The 20,173-nt window shown below is 41.7% G+C and overlaps 1 protein-coding gene across 3 annotated transcripts in view; it reads right to left on the bottom strand.

Moving 5' to 3' along the window:
• DNAH8 (dynein axonemal heavy chain 8) overlaps positions 1–20,173 on the bottom strand; it is a 125,952-nt gene that overhangs the window by 93,344 nt on the left and 12,435 nt on the right. For all 3 annotated transcript variants that reach the window (XM_083604432.1, XM_083604434.1, XM_083604433.1), the window contains 14 exons: positions 19,415–19,528; positions 16,808–16,915; positions 15,405–15,506; positions 14,467–14,613; positions 13,298–13,495; positions 12,475–12,551; positions 11,281–11,380; positions 9,103–9,222; positions 5,880–6,015; positions 4,645–4,832; positions 3,552–3,632; positions 2,651–2,767; positions 1,994–2,110; positions 595–739 (listed from right to left, as the gene is read on the bottom strand). In XM_083604432.1, the coding sequence (XP_083460558.1) occupies positions 595–739; positions 1,994–2,110; positions 2,651–2,767; positions 3,552–3,632; positions 4,645–4,832; positions 5,880–6,015; positions 9,103–9,222; positions 11,281–11,380; positions 12,475–12,551; positions 13,298–13,495; positions 14,467–14,613; positions 15,405–15,506; positions 16,808–16,915; positions 19,415–19,528 (1,750 nt within the window). The remainder of the gene's footprint in view (positions 1–594; positions 740–1,993; positions 2,111–2,650; positions 2,768–3,551; positions 3,633–4,644; positions 4,833–5,879; positions 6,016–9,102; positions 9,223–11,280; positions 11,381–12,474; positions 12,552–13,297; positions 13,496–14,466; positions 14,614–15,404; positions 15,507–16,807; positions 16,916–19,414; positions 19,529–20,173) is intronic.

Raw genomic sequence — 20,173 nt, 5'->3', positions numbered from 1 at the left:
CACTGAATAGGAAGAAGTGTACTGAGGATTGCATTGCAAAATGCCTATTTGAGCTCCAGCCTGGATAAAGAAGCAGGCTCCTAACAGATCACAAATCTACCAGTCACTGCTGGTGTGATGAACCAGGAAGGCAGGCAGGCAGGCTGAATTGGGTGGGGTGGCAGAAAGATGTAACGAGGAACAATAACAATAGTGTACAGGATATTGGCAGAGCAAGGGAGTGCAAGGGATGGAAGCTCCTGTGGAACATGCCCCAGAAATGATATCTGTTTTTTAAATATTATTTTTTATATTTGTATCACTACTTTTACAATACTGTTCTGCTGTTTTTATGTAGTATTTTTGTATACTGCATACAGATTTTTAAATTTGGAGCAGGTTAGAAATGCTTTTGAATAAATAAATGAATGTCACCTTTGAAGCATTAAAAAAACAACCTTCTTATAATCATTGATATTAAGGAATCTTATATATTTATCTAATCTTGGACAAAGAACACACACACCTCATGGAGAAAGAGAAAAGAAAATGTGCATAAATAATGTAACTACTTGGGGTTTTTTGAACATTTCACACAGGGATATAAAAAAATACCTTGTGCTTGAAATTTTCTCACAGATGGTTTTTTAGTACGCTTAACTTCGTAAATATGCTCAAATATAGATATCAGTTCTTGCACGGCATCTTCTATGTGTCTGCTTCTGTTGTTTAATATTTCAGCCCATTCCTTGGTGCATACCTGTTCATGATATACAGGAATAATGTTTACAATACTGGCAGGAGGGGGGGATCAGAACACTTGGCCAAGGTGGAAATTCCATTAGTTAATACCAATAATATATCACAAATGAAAACTTATTTTGAAATGTATTTAATTACAGTACTTATTGTTACAAAAAGTGACACATTTTAACTTTGATTTACACATATCACTTCTGAAGATTCAAAAGCAATAATCTTATATTTACCACTACCAGTATTTTCATATTATCAGAATATGAAGTGCTTTAAACCAGAACAAATAATCTGGCCTTAAAGTCTGAACCATCAGTCTTATTAGATATTATTATTCAAAAAGATCATATTCTTCAAAAAATATCATATAAGGACTGAGTTCCTATGGCAACTGTGAAGGTTTCCCACCTTACAGGAATCTACGCAGTTGCTGAACCCAATACGAAGATCAATCCTAGACAACCAAGACATCTGTTGCTTCACTCAGGTAATATGTAAAACACACACCTAAGACAGATTTTGCCATAATTTTACTTCTTAAACCTGAAGTTTCCAAACTATAGGAACATGGTTCCAAGGCAAATTAGCAGCCCAGGTGAATGGACAAGTTTGATATTGCTGTGGATGCCAACAAAATCCTACAAGTCTTCCCTCTCCTCTGCCTTAACAGGTATCTCATGTTGTAATATACAGTTATTGACTCACACTTGCATGCCTAAAAGGGTTAACCTGAGACCTGAGATCACTTTGCCAGTGTGGGTGTGGCTTAGTTCAAGGGAAGCAGAGCACAGCATCCAGCTCATCTGTCTCTCCCCAGAAACCAGTGTAGTTTACTTTTTTCATTCAAATCCAGCTCATGCAACCATGTAGCTTGAACCAAGTGACAAGGCACTGAGAGTTTTGGCACAAAGCTACCCAAGAGCCTCAATACACCAGCAACCAATTTTTAATGAAATTTATTAAGAATAAAAAATAAAGGAAGAGGACAAATGGAAGGTGCAGAATGTTGCTTCAAGAAAATAACAAGAAGAATCTTTTAGTTCAAGTCTATGTAACTGATATCTACTTTGGAACAGGATTCTGGTCTACTCATGTATAAAGTAGTAGCATTGATGGTCAGGTGAGGTGAGAGGCAAAGGAGGGTATGAGAACTAATCAGTAATGTTGCATGATCGCACACACAATCAATCAAAGTGACAAATAAAAATGTCTATTTGGAAATATATTTGTTCCATTAATTTTTTTAAATTGTGGTTACCTCATTGCGTGCAAGTAAATCCTCCACTTTTGTTGGACTTTCTGGTAGTATAAGTAATAGGGTATTTGCCATATCTTTCATTGTTAAATCAATCTGCATTTCGCTTAAGTCATTAATCTGTTAAGAAAAAAAGGTAGTTAATAACATGCCAATGTCTTTCAAGGGTTTCCACAACAGTATTATTTCAGGAATCCCATAGATTTTGATTTTGAGGGGCAAAAACCTAACTCACCCCAAAGCATCAATGAAGTTAAAGTACAAGGGTTATGATTCAAATCCACACAACTAGTTTCACATGCCCACCAGATTTGAGCCCCCACCCCTGCTTTGCCCTTATCTTCACATGCAGGGGAAGTCCCTAACTCACTAAGGGTTTGAGACCCATTGGCTACCCTCACCTGGTTTAGCTGGCCAGTCAAAGCCATTGCTAGGCTTTGGCCGCAGTCACATGCTGATAGCTTCTAGAAGCCACAGGTGAGAGCTGAGTGCAGGGTTGGGACCAAAGGTGGACAAACTACCCCAGAAGGAACACAATGTGTCCCATACCAGAGGTACTACTCTTCCCCTAGCACTCCATACATCCCAAGCTGATGGTGCAATATCAGCAATAAAACAACAACAAAAATCTGTTGAACACATGTTCAAAATCAGGTTTACCTTCTTCAAAAGCTGATTAAACATTTTTATGACTTCATCAACTTCTTGGAAGAAGCTATCTAAAGTCAAAGATGACCAGGTTAAAATGGTAAGCCCTTGCCTCAGCACAGATTCTACCTACAGAAAGTAGGAAAAAAGACAAAGACAGGAAAAATAGGCATTTATTGTGAATGCTATAAAAGGAAAAGGTAAAGGACCCCTGACCATTAGGTCCAGTCGTGACAGACTCTGGGGTTGTGGCACTTATCTCGCTTTATTGGCCAAGGGAGCCAGCGTACAGCTTCCGGGTCATGTGGCCAGCATGACTAAGCCGCTTCTGGCGAACCAGAGCAGCGCACGGAAATGCCGTTTACCTTCCCGCCGGAGCGGTACCTATTTACCTACTTGCACTTTGAAGTGCTTTCGAACTGCTAGGTTGGCAGGAGCAGGGACCGAGCAACAGGAGCTCACCCCGTCACGGGGATTCGAACCGCCGACCTTCTGATCGACAAGTCCTAGGCTCTGTGGTTTAACCCACAGCGCCACCCGCGTCCCTAACAAATCGTAATATAGTTAAGTATTTCACTAAGCCTTTCTTTATAGATTATACTGTATAAACTTAAATATAATAATCATAAACATTTTCTCCAATCCTAGTAAATTTATTCTTAAACTCACAAACATGGAATCATCATTAGTTTCTCTATTCTCTCCTTTTATCTAATTCTACAATATCTATATATATTTTTCAAATCAAAATCTGCAATAGATCCCCTGTGGATTGGTATAAAGTCCTGGATTTGTACAGTCTCCATGCCACCTTTGTAGAACTCAGCAGAGAGGAGGATAGGTCAAAACGAGAAGAAATGGGCTCTACCTACTGCTGCCCTACATGCCTTCTATGCTACCAGCCACAACTCACCTTCTTCATTTTGGGTGCCATCAAATTGACAAAGACAGTTGGTACTTCTTGACACAAATTTTCATAGCAGTGTAGAATATTCTGAGATTTAAAACAAATATTCAATAGCTTAATGAATTTTAACAGACTTTACAATGTGACTGTGCAGTAGAATATCCCAAAGCCCCCAGCCAAATTTTGGAAGAGTTAGAAGGTACTTCAAAGAGACGTTTGGTTCAACTTTCTGCCAATACAGCAAATCCAGTTATGTCTCATCCTCTGCTTAAAAACCTCTAATAAATAATTATCTGCTACTGTCCATGGCTGCCTGTTGCACTATTGAATAGCATGTATGTCCTGTTAGGAAGTTCTTCCTAATGTTCCTGTGTATGCTATTTGAAAGCACAAGCCATTCAAAGAAAAAAAATAGGTGAGGATTTACTGAGTGCCATGTGCTTGGTGGCTTTACTGACAGGAGTATCACAAGTATTAAGAAAGATATTTCTCCTCAGACAAAGAGCTCTGACCTCTGATGATTCAAACAATCTGAAAATAGGACATTTTACACTTTCTCACTTAAAACTTCAGACATGAAGCTTCTCTCCCCATAGCCAGTATTCCACCACAGAACCACACATATGATTAAGAATTGGGCTGCAGGTGTTCTCTATAAGACACATTTCAGTCAGCCTTGCCCTATTGGCTTAGAGTCAAAATAGACATGACAACCAGGCTCTATCTTTAATTTTTAAAGTCTCTCTATAGTCACCCCCCCTAAAAAAAAACCAGCTATGATTTTTAAGAGACAAAGAGGTACATTCACACATCTAAATCATCATGCCTATTTTTCCATTATCTAGGCAATTGTGTTTATTAGTTGGAGACATAAAGAAACTGATTCAGAAATAGATTTCAGAACAGTAGTCATGCAGCCATGTATACCTTGACTCTGGAACATTTCCTGCCTTGGGCATTAGGTGGCACCAACTGCCAACCTACCCACCTACCTACCTGATGGCCTGACACCCAAGGAAAACAGGCTGACATGATGCCAAAATCTAACCAAAATTGCACATTATTTAGAAAAGAATATATATCATCACCGTTTACCTACCTCCAAGCTTAATTTGTTTGCCTTAACATGGCTTTCAATCTTAACTATCCTCTTTGCCTCTTCGGGCACATCTAGTCCCATTTTTATCATGCATTTTGTCTCTCGAACAATCTCTAAAATCTTGGGGTCAAAATTAACCAAAAGCTTTCCAGTTTCAGGATGACGAACCAAGAGTGTAACCTGCAATGCTGAAATTAAATTGGGGTTTGGGGAAGACATCATAGAGTTTTAGGTCCATTTTTCTACCACACAAAGTCATGATGTTGCCAAGAGCCAAGCTGGCAAGTGCAAGGATAAAGTCTTTGTGCGGCAGTTTGGGTGGTCGCCTATGCAGTGTGACAACAGTGGGGGAAGCCAGTGAGTGGGCGAATGGGCAGGTGGTTCAGCAGAACAAGTGAACAGGCAGGCAGTGTAAGTGGCCCCCGCAAGCCTTCATTATTTATTGTTATTTATTCAACTTATACCTGGAGGGCTGAGGGTGTTTCACAACAAGACCACAACATATAACATCAAACCAAAAGCAGTAATCCAATAACCCCCAAAAAGCCACATTCTAAAAGGGTGTTGGACGTCAATAAGATCAACCAAAGGCCTGGTTAAAAAGGAACGTTTTTGCCTGGCACCTAAAGGTGTATAATGAAGGCGCCAGGCGAACTTCCCTGAGGAGAGCATTCCACAGATGGGAAGCCACTGCAGAGAAGGCCTGTTCTCGTGTTGCCATCCTCCAAACCTCTTAAGGAGGAGGCACACAAAGGAGGGCCTCAGAAGATAATCTCAGGGACCAAGTAGGTTCATATGGGAAGAGGCGATCCTTCGTGCCCCCCCCACTGCTGTTGTGGGTGCTACCACAACAAAGAGAGGAAGTCTTGCCCCCCTTTGTCCACCACCCACCATGGCAAGAAGGAAGCGTGCAGTTCTTCTGTTGGTGGCAGTGCAAGGCAGAGGGGACTGAAGACTTTCTCCTCTTCGTTCCCCTCTCCCCTGGGAGTGGCTGCACCAGTCTTGGGACTAGGGCAAGCTGTGTGGGGATGATGGAGGGGGAGTCTGAGGTGAGCTGTGAGGGATTATGGCTTGGCAATGGAGTGAGGGGGGGATAGTGGGTAGGTAGGGGTGGCGACAGGCCGGATGGGGATTAAACGAACTGTGAGGGGATGGGGAGTACACAGGGCTGGTGAGCAATGCCAACAGGATGGGAGGAATATTTAGTAATATTCATTGCAGCTCAAGCAACATACCATACTGTAGCTGTGAAATTTCCTTCATCCAAGCTGTGTGAAAGAGCACCTCAAACTCCACCAATACATAGGAAATTCTATTGAATAATCGAACAACTGCTTTACCTTCTGCGCTTGCCAAGATATCTGAATTTTTCTGTTGAAATATTGAAATACATAATAAAAAGGTAAGTGAATGAAATACGGTGTCCTTTAATTAAAAATAAAATTAATGAAGAAGGTATCTATTTCGCCCCCAGACATACTGTATGATCTTGCATAATGTGATAAAAAAGGCTTTCGGTATTACACATATGCTGTTAATGCGCACCAGTGCTCCTTCAGTGTAATTACAGACAGCATCATAATTCAGCTTTTATATGCCTCGGCCCAAAGTCAAATAAATACATGAAGGAGAAACGCATAAGCAGTCTGGGGTTTGTTCACTTTCTCTCCAGCAGTTCCCGCTGCTGAATAGATAAGCAACTTTTACAACACATAGTAGTTTATCTCTTTTGACAGTTCGGAAATGCTGGAGGGAAAGCTAATGAAACCTTGGGCTGCGTTTGTGGCTCAATCCTGCACTCGCATGGAACATCTTTTTGGATCCTGGCCAAAAGGTATAAAGAAAACTATTACATGATAGTTTTTATTGATAATTGCCAACTCAGGTGTTTTGAGTTCCTACTAGTTTTGAAGTTAACTGGACCCTTCTACAAATAAGACAGTGATGTCTGCATTCCTAGAGAACTTCCCCTCTTCCCAGCCAGGTACACAGTAGTATATAAATATGTAAACTGAAAGGAAAGGAAAAGAAAGGAAAAAGCTCAAACAGTCCAGTGAGAAGTGAGCATCTTCAGGCGTCTCCAGGTGTCAGGGATCCAGGACCTAACTACACATTACATTAAATGTTTACCACGCAGTGATACTAAGCATGGGCTGTAGTTTTATTCTGAACTGCAATGCACAGTCAGGCATAATCCATTCCTTTCCCAGCTGTAATACAGATGAAAATTACACCTCACATGGCAACTAGCCTTATAAAAACAGATCCTGTTGGCGGTAACAGGAGTTCTCTTTCTAAAGCAATCGCTGCAAAGAAGGATTTTTGACACGATCACAGGCAGAAAGAATTAACACACACACCCTTCCCTATATGATTTCTTGATGAAAACTTAAAATGAAAGTTTATAAACCACAGATGCTGCACTCTACACACCTAAAGCAACATGTAGTTAGGCTCTCCACTGGAAAAGGAAAATGGAAAATGAAGAGGGGGTAAGAGTGAATATGCCTGTAACACACGGTAGCTAATAATTCCTTTTGCCCAAGCATCACAGGGGCTGCATACCAATGGTGGGTGTGGCCAAATGTGGGCATGGCCACCCCACTCTTTCACTTTCACTTTCACATGCACATACACAACATACAGTGGTACCTCGCAAGACGAATGCCTCGCAAGACGAAAAACGCGCAAGACGAAAGGGTTTTTCGTTTTTTGCGTTGCTTCGCAAGACGATTTTCCCTATGGGCTTGCTTCACAAGACGAAAACATCTTGCGAGTTTGCTTCCTTTTTCTTAAAGCCGTTAATACCCAGCGAATCCGCGCTCCACAAGACGAAAAAATCGCTAAACGACACAACTCGCGGAACGAATTAATTTCGTCTTGCGAGGCACCACTGTACATCCATTCAGATCAACCGAGGGTTTTTTTTTGCTCCTTACTGCTCTTCAAATGATCAGTATGATGACCAGGGAGGGAGTAATTTTCATGTGCATCAAGCCACTGACTTATCTGCTCATCCCAGGGCAGTATCTGCATTAACACGCCTCCCCCCCCCCCAAAAAAAATGGTGAGGTGTTGTGGAGCCAGAAAAAGTTGTCTTGGGGAGCGGAGCAGATTACTGAACTGAGGGTTATATACTCCTGCTCTAATCATTTCTTATATCCTGGATAGATGGGATACTTCTTCAGGAATGAAGATGAGCATTCCTGTTAGAGGGTGATGTTATAAAGCCTCTCCTCCTTCCGGAGGGGAGGGGTTCTGACCGGGAGCCGATTCCCACATCACGCAGGGGGCGTTCTGCCCCCTGCCCTGCCATCACCACTGGTGCGCCATGCCTCCCAGCTGGGCACCCAATTGGGAGACACTGTGGGGGCGTGGTCTAGCCGCTCAAATGCGGCCGTGCCAGCTCTCCCCGCCATTGCTCTGCCAATTTTCGTGAGTCACCCACCCACCACTCCCTTTAGTACATAGCTTCTCACTTGACCTTGCTATGGACCTCTGGTTGGTCGCACTGGTTGCCCAGGGGGCCTGGTAGGAGTTTTTTCCAATTGGTAAATTGGCACCGGCCTCTTGGTTTTTTCCGCCTACCTCGTAGCAATCGTCACAACTTTCGTGGTATTTGGCGGTTAGGCACTGGAATGTGTTGTTGGTGTATGGAAGGGCAAGGTGTGGCCATCGCCTACCCCTTCACTTTTGGGTATTCCGTTAAAGGAATCCGGCGGTTGTGGATCCTGTCCGATGCCCTGCGTGGCGGGGGGCCATGGCACGACCCTCAGTGACATCAGGGGAGAGCTTATAGTTGTATTTGCATCAACAGGCTCCCCCTACTGGTGGTTAACCCCTCCTCAGACTCACCCCTCTACGAGTGGGTGGAGTCTAATGTTCCGTGGTCCAATACCTAAGCCAATACCTTCTCACATGCTGTAATCAATAAAGTTGTGGCCTTTTCTTGCCCATTAACCTAATATACTGTGTCCTCGTGTCTTTATTCCCCAAGCGGGGATCGGGTCCTCGAATCACAATGTCACGTCATACAGTTGTTTTTTAAAATTAAAAAAAAAATCCTCTTGAGATACCTGATACCTTTATCTCTGCAGCAAAATAACGACAGCTTCTTTGGGTTTTCTAGACACACAGAGAAATTTTAAAGTGACAGCAACCTGGCATTTAGGGCTACGGCTAACAAGAGTCAAACAACTGTGGAAATATGCACTAGATACTAGTGAGTTGGGATGTTTCTTTCAATATTGCTTTCAAACTCAGCAAAACAGCTCCACCTGCAGACTCTTCTACATCATTCCACACTCAGCAGCACTTTCTGGAAGATCTGAAGTAAGGTGATATTAACAAGCAGTATTCTTGCCAGTGGACCACAGAGAGGCGAGACAATGTAATTGAGCTGCTGGCTGTGGTTTACAGATTATGTCACTTTCAGGTGGGTGATAATCGGAAACTTACATAAAAATAGTTGATTGGCTCACTGATACGCCTGAACAGCTGCCTCACCCACAATATCTTTCCTGCTACAGGGGGCATGTTTCGAGCCAGGGGAGGATCCTCCTTTTGAGCCTGATAAAGCTGCAATAAAGCAAATGTCAAATTTAAAACATGCCTTCTGCTAATACTTTATATCAGGGCTGGGAAACCTGCAGCACTCCAGGTGCCGTTGAATCCCAATCCCCTTTAACCCCAGCAAACATTGCCAATGGTCAGGGATGGCAGGAATTGCAGTCCAGTAACATCTGGAGGGCCACAGGTTCTCCATCCCTTGCTTTAGCTATGAGACATACCTCTGTAACTATTTGGAACTGACAATATCCTATCAAGGCAGCTTACAAAAATAATATAGCAAATTGCAAAATACAATGAAATACAACTGAAACTTTCACTGCTAAAACGGATTTTAAAAGCAGCAAAAGAAAACTAGCAATACGTCATTTTAAAAAGCTTTTAGCTGGAACAGAAAGTTCAATACATTGTCAACTGCTAAAGTTGAAAAATCTAAAAGCAACAATCTAAAAAAGTCAAAGTTTTCTTAATAAAAGAGCTCAGCCAAATCTGAAAAAAAAAAAGATTTTTGATGCCCTTTTAAAAGTTAGCACTAACGTGGCCAGCTGCACATCCTTTCAGTGCAAGTTCCATAAACAATGGCCATCACTAGAAAGGGATTGTTTCTAGTTTTTGCCAATCTGACTACAATGGCAGACCATGAGCAGGTTTGTGTTCCTGTAGGCAGAACTTCCAGTACCCCATCCTGAAACCATTTAAGGCTGATTAATCTATAATCCAGCATTTCCAAAGATAATATAAAAATTAGTCTGTAATGCTACCAAAAAACATAGATATACAGATAGTGTTTCTCTGCTTCTCCTGTTGTATTAAGTATTTTAGATCTTTCATTGTTATGGCTGTAGGTCAGCTAAAAAAATTTAGCTGATTTATCATCAGCTTTTAAACTTATGTTTAAGTTTTAATAAAAGGAACTGTTTATTGTTACAGGGGATGGCCATATTTAATGTTAGTAGCTCACCGCATGGTGGGGCAAGGAGCCAGCAAGGTCAGTGAGGTGCAAACGCACCAGCTTAGCCAATCTGCTGCTCCTGCTGGTACGTTTACACCTTGCTGCCCTCCCCCTCCTGGTAAGCAGCAGTCACTCACCTACCAGGAGGTCAAGTAAATGCCTCACCATGCCATCCATCCACTACTATTAATATTTTTGTCTCATTTATCTATACGCAATTTTTTGAATGTATCTCCACTTTAACTGTCATAAAGGCCCTCTTCCTATTACAATTCCACACCAGAACCATGACACCCTCAAAACAACAACAACAACACCCCAGGGAATACTAAGTCACACTCCGGCTGTTAACATTATAATTAAAATTATATAATTAAAATTAACATTATAAATAAAATTATTCTCTACAACTAAAACTGATTAAATTAACAAGTAAAGGTGGCTCAAGGTACTCTACTCCAGGTAAATGCACTAAGATTGCAATCCAAAACACATTTACTTGACAGTGGTAGCAACTGGCAGGACAGGGAAACTTTGCTTACCTGGCTTCCCAATGTGAAAAGGAGGTGCACAGTGGCATGGTACATGCGCAGCCATGGAGCCAGTCTGATGCTCCTACCACTGTCACTGCACCATGCCAGCTGCCCTGCTCTGCTGGCCACTTGTAAAAGGTAAAGGTAAAGGACCCCTGGATTGTTAAATCCAGTCAAAGGCGACTATGGGGTTGCAGTGCTCATCTTGCTTTCAAGCCAAGGGAGCCAGTGTTTGTCCACAGACAGCTTTCCGGGTCATGTGGCCAGAATGACTAAACCGCTTCTGGCGCAAGGGGACACCATGATGAGTGCCAGAGCGCACCTTCCCACCCACCGCAGTGGTACCTGTTCATCTACTTGCACTGGCATGCTTTCAAACTGCTAGGTTGGCAGGAGCTGGGACAGAGCAACAGGAGCTCACCCCGTCACAGGGATTCAAACTGCTGACCTTTCGATCAGCAAGAGGCTCAGTGGTGTAGACCACAGCACCAGTCGCATCCCGCTGGCCACTTGTAACATTTCCCAAGGACCTGAATGGGTCTTGCTTTTGATTAGGCATGCTAAGGATTGCATCATAAGTACCTTTTTAGTTGCCTCAAGCTCTGCAACGTAATGCTGAAGAATACGCCCGATTGTGTGTGCGATTTCATGCTGAAGGCATGGCATATTCAGCTTCTGAAACCTAAAGAGATTAAACGGTCAACAGTCTCCGCTGAAAGGTTAGTCAACCTACTATTAGGTTACTGTTAACACCATAGTTCTGTATGTTGTGGCTGCAATGAATGAAGAAAACCACTTCTGTGTATTATTTAGATGCATGTGTGTCCTGAACTTGAATATAAATTTCCCAGGGTGCCTAACTACTTAAGTCTACAGCATCATGGAAGTTATGCTGTGTGAGAAAGAGACGAGGAAGAAAGAATTATTATTATTATTATTATTACATAAAATGTGCTGCCCTCTCCAACCTATCTAGTCACCTATGATTAGCATAGGGGAACCATTTCTTCCTTGTTTTTTATTATTATTATTATTATTATTATTATTATTATTATTATTATTTTATTTAATAATGGCTGGGTTTCCCCAGCCACTCTGGCCGGCTTCCAACAAAGATTAATAATACATAGTAATTCTGTGCGCTGTGGCCAAAGTGTTAAAATGGCATTTGCTGCACGTCTGTGAAGGGAAAAGTCACATCACCAAATCTGAAATGAAGATAAGCCAGGGAGCCATAGCTAATTGTGACTGCCCAGCATGTGCCCTCAAAGCATTTGGAGGTGTGCACTTCCCTTTTGAGCTTTACTTGGTCACCACAGCAAACCGCATTGTTATCACCAGTTTAGCTGCAATGTGAAGCAGCTTCCACTACATGGCTATCCGTCCAGTGGAAGCACTTTCCTCACGTTAAAGATTTTCACCCTGCAGTGACATTATTCTCCAGTAAGCCAATTATTATGTGATAATTGTCCTGGAGCCTTCTTAGTAAATTTAAGCCACAAGAATATAATCTACTTTGCTTCAGATGGTGGTAACTGTGCTACAAAGGAAATGAGAAATAAACTGGCACGTGACACCTTTTCTTTTATAGCTCAACTGTATTTTAGAGAAGAGGGAATGTATTGTTTGAAAGATGTGCAAGGGAAACAGCATGATCTTACTAGAATTGCATATGCTTAACTATCACCCAACTGTGCAGTCTGGACTACACTGCGTGTTTGAAAAAGCCTGCTAGTTCCTCTAATTTAAAGTATTTCCTAAACATGTTTGCCATACCTTTGAAGGAGCTGGAGAGCATGTTGTGAAGACAAGATTCGTCCAAAACAACCAGCCATAAATGTCTGTATCTGGACCTAAATAAAAAAATGAAACATTTAATGGCAGCAACTGAGGCTGGAATCCCACTTATCTGCGAGTAAGCCCACTGAAGACAGCTGGAGTTACTCCTAAGTACAGTAGATGTGTTTAGGACTGCAGCCTAAATAATTAGCTGTGGGTTTTCTACAAAGATAACAAGAGGCAAAATAATTAGTATTTGTTTCCTTTATTTATGCATAAGATTTCTCACCCACCATAACGTCTCAGGGCAGGTTACAGCAATATAACCATACAATCTTAAACAAGTAAAACAATTCCAAACAAAAGCAGTGCAGAACAGATTAAACAAAACAGAAGAGCTGGATAAAGTGGGTGCCCTCTGCGCCAATACACACGGCACCCAAACAGGGATTTGGGAGGAGGAAGGGAGTCAGTTGCTACAGTCAGGGGCACCCCTCCATATTTGCAGGCAAAAATTATGCTTTAGGGGGGAAAGCCCCCCAAACCAGAAAAGCATGGCTGGCTCTTTGAGAGGACCACTCCTATTTAGGAAGTAAGGATACACTGGAATTTATAAATGTATATAACTGACAGAATCTTAATTAAATATGAAAAGTGTATGGGTGATATCCAACATTACTCATACTCCAATAAGATGCCAAGTAGATCCGGTGAAATAAATGGACTTAAGTTAATTTATCAGATTCAATTCTCTCACTATGACTTAAATCTCAAAAACACCAACAATTTCTCTCACTTAATCAGTAGTTATGTTACTTACCTCTAAATTTTCAATTTTTGTCATGAAATCGGCGAAATCCACATCAAACTCTGTTTTCCGTGGGTCAAGAATATCGTATTTTTTCTTTTGAACGCTTTGGTAGATGTTTTTGAACTTAATTGCCATAATATCAATTCCTTCAATGGTGGACATACTCAGTGCAGAAAAGGTTTGAACTATGGTTATCATCTCTGTAATCTAAAATAGGGGGGTTGTTTTCACTATAAAGATAATGGACTCCTGTAATTTTTATTTTTATGATTTATTAAATTTTTGTACTGCCCTTCATCCAAAGATACTAGGGCAGCTCACAAGATAAAAATACAGGATAGAAGCACAAAATAAGTAGTGAAAACAAAAACAAAACAAAGTAATACCCCTCCATCCCACAAATATATTTAAAAGGCTGTAGAATAATAAGTCAAAGGCTTGGTAGGATTACCATGTCACAAATACTAGGTTAGAACTCTTCTCACTGACATGAAGTTTTCTCTTTGAAGGGATTTCCACACAACCCACAACCGCAGTCTAAAGTATTACAACTCTGATATCATTTTACCACCCCAGTGTGTGTTTGGCCCAAACTACGGGTGGCGCTGTGGGTAAAACCTCAGCGCCTAGGTCTTGACGATCGCATGGTCAGCGGTTCGAATCCCCGCGGCATGGTGAGCTCCCGTCGTTTGGTCCCAGCTCCTGCCCACCTAGCAGTTTGAAAGCACCCTTAAGTGCAAGTAGATAAACAGGTACCGCTTTATAGCGGGAAGGTAAATGGCGTTTCCGCGTGCTGCTCTGGTGCTGGTTCGCCAGAGCAGCTTCGTCACACTGGCCACGTGACCCGGAAGTGTCTGCGGACAGCGCTGGCTCCCGGCCTCTAGAGTGAGATGAGCGCACAACCCTAGAGTCTGTCAAGATTGGCCCGTACGGGCAGGGGTACCTTTACCTTTACTTTACAGTTGGACAAAATGTACCTGAAAGAACTGGGAGCATTGGTTTTAACTCTAGATTGTGACAACAGAAGGTAGTTCCCAACCCTCAAAGAAGATAACCACCAACACCTTAATGAACTCCTCGACTTATGTTAATGTGATCCTTTATGTAATAGGCTGAAATCTATTACATTTAAATACATGGTGTTTTATTCTTAAAACAGGTTTTTGAAGCACACGTACCTTTTCTAGCCTTTTGCAGAAAGCTTCAAATTTGCCAAAAATATACATCTCAGAGACTTCGAATGTCTTCTCCCCTGAAGTCTCCAAAATTTGTTTTCTTGTTTTATGAAAACTCTTCTGATACTCTTTAAACAGAAAAATACAGTCCTAAGAACAAATAGATAGCAATTAGTACCAGCAAGCAAGCAAGAAAGGTTTATTAGGCAGGCTGCCTACAGCTATAAGCTGTCCCTTTAGCCCTCTGCGTGGGCAGGACAGAAATTCAATAAATCAATTCAATATTCCAATTATTGCAAGAAAAAAATCCTACTATTTACAGTTGTTTTTCCTGTGTACGTGGCAGTACCCAATTAGAATTTGTCTTTGCATTTTTATATGCAAAATTAATATTTCATATAGCTATAATGGTTGTCATCTACTGAAATGTGAAGAGACCCAAATTTATTTTTGCTCACGTGGCAAGCAATGGGAGTTTTGTGGAGAAAGTTTTCTTAGCTTATATGATGAGTGTTCTTCCCTCTCCTGCCCTGACTGCTGAACGTTTCTCGCTAATTAAGGGAAAATGATGACAAAATGCTTCCTATTTTGTAACAATTCAAAATTAATTTCTTTTCATTTCCTAGTGTAAAGACCAAACCACAGAGTGCTATACTGAGACAAATCCCCCGAGACCTAATTAGGAAGCAAAATCTGCTAAGATAGAACAATCAGAATTTTTCAAATATAAAAGGAGCATGTAAATTATTATACTATACATATTGGACTAATAGATGTAATGAGAATACACTATAGTAGCTTATTGAGAATGAAAACCAGAGTCTTACTGCACAACAAAAATACAATCATTATAATATATGTACACACACACACTTTCAGAAAAACATCTGCAGGGAGCAGTTGTAAAGCCTACTGAAATCATGCACTGTTGCCACACAAACCTGAATTTTCTTAATTACTATAGGAGTATCCTGTTCCCATACACGATTAAAACCTCCATCAGTAATATATGCCTTACATGCTGTTACCATTTGATTTGTGACCTATCATACAAAAAGACAGAGAAAACATTATGTCAGAATTGTTAGAATAGAAGGAAAAATATATACTGTATGCAGTGCTATTTTTCTAGAAGAAGAAGTGCCGGAACTTAACATGAATGCTTCCCTTGTTCTCTTATCATGGCAATGGCGCCCACCTGAGAGGGGCCGGAACTGAATTCCGGTGAGTTCCGGCTGAAAAAAAGTCCTGACTACATACTATCTGTCTATGACAGTGGTTCTCAAGGGGTGCAGTGTGCCATACTGGTGTAGCAGGAAAGGGTGTCAAGTGTGACGAGAAGATCCAAGGGCGATCAAAGAAACATTTTAACATTTCAGTGCAATGTAGTATCAAAATAATATTTTTTTATTTACAGAATATGGAACGCTGGCTAATCCTCTACAGTTCTCCATGACATATTGTTGTGAACAGGGATTTTCAACTCTGACTCAATATGAAAGATCAGAAAAGAGAAAGGCTGCTTTGTGTTGATGAGGAGAGGAGAGTTTGCCTCAAATTGGACCTAATATAAATGAGCTTTCCCGGGAAAAGCAAGCTCCCACCTCTCAGTGCATTTGTGTACATACTTATATAATAGGCTTGGTTATCATTATATACTGAGAATAATACTTGTTATTTTGAGAATAATACATTATTACAATAAACATGCTATTGTTTTATCCTTTCTGGATGCCCCACAATCATATTATGAAGTAGCTGCATTCTGTGTTATAAATCAAGCGCTGCTAGGAGTTGTTTCTTTTTGTTTCCCAAGGTATTTCTTATCACTAAAAAATTAGGTGTGGCACAAGCAAATTTTTATTCTGAAGGGAAATTGCATGAGCCATCTTCTGTGGAAAGAGCAGCCATGGAAGAGACCCCATGTTATGGAGGGAAAGGACAAGGATGAAGTGTAACTACTTCCCCCGTCAACATATGAGACACATTTACTCTCTTCCACCCGCAGCTTTTCTCCCATGCATCTCTATTCCCCTCTCTTCCCTGACTTCTGTGCCAGCTTCCTGAGACACCCACTCTCTGTCTCTCTCCCCCTCTCCTCCATGAAACACGTGCTGTAAATGGAAAAATCTGACTTACCACAACCATAATGCAATATAAGGAAGTTCAGCACCAAGGAGGAGGGAGAATGAGCAAGCAAGCGGACAACTGGCAAAGAGGGTTTGGCAGTTAGCTCTGTTGGCTAGAGTGTGTGGGATTACTTTACGTAAAGCACCTGATTCTCTCATTTTGCATTCTGGGGAAAAATCTGCTCCTTTAAATTTACATACACATCCCCACCTACTTTTATAAACAGTGACGTCATTCTCTCAGAAGTGTTATAGTATCTTGAAACACTATGAATCATTCGGATAGCGTTAATCAAGTTCTGTATTCCATGGGCCATGGAAACCTAAAACAAACATTTTGTAGAATTAGATAAATTCATGATGTGAGACAAGATGCTTTAAACTACCAGCTGCGGGGCTGAAAAGCAGGAAACAGGTGTCTCTCTTGTGAACGGGCTAAATAACTGAACAGAGAAGTACCGGAGTGCTCTGTGTGTATCCTCTGCATGTGCAATGTGTACTGCTGGAATCGGTTCCTCCCTACTGCCATCACCACTGATGCTCCATCCCACAGACCTTCATGTTTCAGGATAATGGCCACTGCCCCATTTACATAAAGGTTGCGCTCAGATGCACTGCTAAGTCACAGATGCACCAGCAGAGCTAATGTGGCACACAGGCACCACACTGACCTCCCTGCTGCTTTATTCCTCTCCCTCCTAGTAAACAACAGCAACCTGCTTGCCAGAAAGATGGCGTAGTTGCTCTGCTCCACCCAGCAAGCTGCTTTTGTCATGTGCTGGTGCATGCAGTTTGTGCATCCCTGCTTTGCTCCTACCTTCCTCTAGTGTTTGTGGGATTATTTCTCCCAAACAAATCACAACCAAGAAGCCAAGAACAACCCTAGGTTCAGGTTGTGATTTGTTTGGAATGAAATAAAACTTGTGGTTCAGACAGCATGCTAAGGCAATCGCTGACTCTGTGGTTTGTTTCCCTTCTGGAGGACGAGAGGAACCGAAGCAGGAGAACTCAGTCTGTGTGCACCAGCACAAACCGATTTGCTTCACCATGGTTTATGACGTAGGGTTACATCTGAATGGAGCCCAAAATAGTATTCAACAACTCAGGGAAGCAACTATTTCTCAATGTTAACAGAACTGCCCTCACTCAAAATGTGACACTGACTCTTCAGATATGAAATCATAGGATTATATTCGGAAGAAAACCAAAAACTCATCACCATGTTCCATTGGGGCAGCTCAAGTATAGTCACAGGGTTGTATGGGCTGGTAATCAGAGAAACTTCATGGCTGACAGGTATGTGGTAAAATGTGAAGTAGGAAAGCAACTTTTGAATAGTAATAATGATCATTAATGGAGGCAAGGGGAGAGCTCTGAATGGCCGTTAAAGCTCAATAAAATACACCTACTTACTTACTTACCTACTTATTTGTCACCTTTCACCTCTTAAAGCAGTAATTTCAGCCTCAGTTGGGGAAATCAGTTTCAACCCCTACCACTAAAATTATTTCCCAAAAGACATTAAATGAATGAGTTTCTTGCTACAGTTGTCCACTAGTGCCCTTCAGTCATACCATAGTGGTGGGCCATTTTCTCACCTTTGCATAAAACATGACTGAAAGCACCATGTAGATAATAAGAAAAGGCATGATAGAAAGCAGCGTGTTTATATTATGCAGTATCCTCTCATCTTGGAGAGCTCGCAGGAGAGGTTGAACTTACACAGCCTTGGTATCTGTGTGCAGCTGCCACTTGCAGTGAGACAATGAACTATCAGTGGTAGCACCCACCTAGGCAGTGAAATAATCTCAGGACTTGAACTGAGTCTGCCCACCCAGGCTGCCCACTGCATCCTGCTGGACAGAAGGTGTAAAAAGGGTTTCATCTTCCAATTCAACTTTGATACATTCCTGTATCCTTTGGCTGTTCTTTGATCCTGACCTCTGGCTTGCTCTCTGGCACATGTGAGGAAGCTTATCCCACTGGTGGGCAGGAGCTTCCTCCAACCTCCACAGGCCACTTTTGACAGGTGGGCTGAACCACCTGCATGTCAATCACCTGATACCACAATGATGTCAAGTGAAGCCTTTTCCTTACCAGCTTGGAATCAAAGTGTGCAGGCAAAAGCTTAGGGGTTTGCAGGCGCTGCCAGTCAGCTGACCAGTGTGTGAATCCCAACTTCAGAAGAGAGCTTCCTTTGCTTGAGTCACTTGAAACCAAACCACATACACAAAGGCGCAGAGGTTTGCAGGTACCACCCATCAGCTTTTCAGTGCTGCCTGCAAAGCCCACTTTTGGCTTTACCTGCCCCACACCTGATGTTAGATATGATGCCTGGTGTAAGTGAGCAGAGCCTGGGGGAAATGACCTTGTGGCCTGTTCTTTGGTTTTGCTTCCAGGTTTGTCCTTTAATCCTCACTTCCTCTCCTGTCCTCTTTAGTCCCACCTCCTGGTTTGTCCTTCAGTCAGGACTTGTTCTTTGGACAATACCTCTTCTGGCTTCATCCCTTGACTCTGACAACACACATGCACCCCACCCCCACCTAGCTCCCAGTTCATCTCAGACTGCTGCCTACAGCTTAGCCTTTGCAAACTTTTCCATTCTACACCACTACCAAGCCTTTCTAAGTTGTGTTGCTATATTTTGTTTGGATAGCTAGCCCTAAAGGTAACTTTGTGGTTAAAAAAATACGGTCTGAGTGGTGTTTAAATATGCTCAATTTTATACGTACTGCTTCTTGACATACATTCTAAAGTCATTCATTACATGCAAGTCTAATGAGAAATGTAACATATGAATTAAAAAAAACACCAGTACTTACTAAATCATAGTTATAAAGTGGCTGGCAAACTTTTTCAAGGGTATACAAATACCTCACATTATCTTTTGATTCATTTGCTGTATCTGTTATTCTGGCATCCAATTCTCTCCACAGCTAGAGTAAAAAATTATGGAACAGGTTAGTGTAACAACATAAAATGTGAAAAATTCACAAAGTAGAAATTGAATTACATTCAAACCACACTGACAAAATATACTCTGGAAAACTTCCCCCTCTGCCGCCAAATACATGCTAGTTAACAACATTTTCTCCTATAAATTATTTTCTAGAATTTATCTCATGCCAATAGAAGCTGCTTTAACACAGTAGATAGAAAGCTGGACTCTGGGAGAGTTGTATGTTTGTCCTAGCTATGTACACATTAACATTTACTCTGACTCCAGTGCTCCTACTGCTAGTTTATGAATTTGTGTACACATGGCGTTAGCCACAATTCAAGGGTTTTCTGTAGTTTCTTGTGAAATGCTGCTGTTTAATGTGTTTTCCTCCACGCCAGCTTCTATCTGACTTGAGAACTGTAGACTTGTTGGATTCATAGGAAAGCCCAGGTGTGTACATCTGAGATTCTTACCTTTCCTTCCAGGGCATGGGGATGGTGGGAGAGGTCTTACATACCTGGCATCGTTGTGCAAAAGCAGCCCCTCCCCCTCTCCCTCTCCCTCTCCCTCTCCCCATGAGTAAGTCCCACATCACATGGAATAAAACTATGCCTACCAATCCAGTATAGAGGTCACACTG

This window comes from Podarcis filfolensis (genome assembly GCF_964270895.1).
Source record: "Podarcis filfolensis genome assembly, chromosome: 3".
NCBI classification, from domain to species: domain Eukaryota; kingdom Metazoa; phylum Chordata; class Lepidosauria; order Squamata; family Lacertidae; genus Podarcis; species Podarcis filfolensis.
This window is presented reverse-complemented; position numbering and strand designations above follow the sequence as displayed.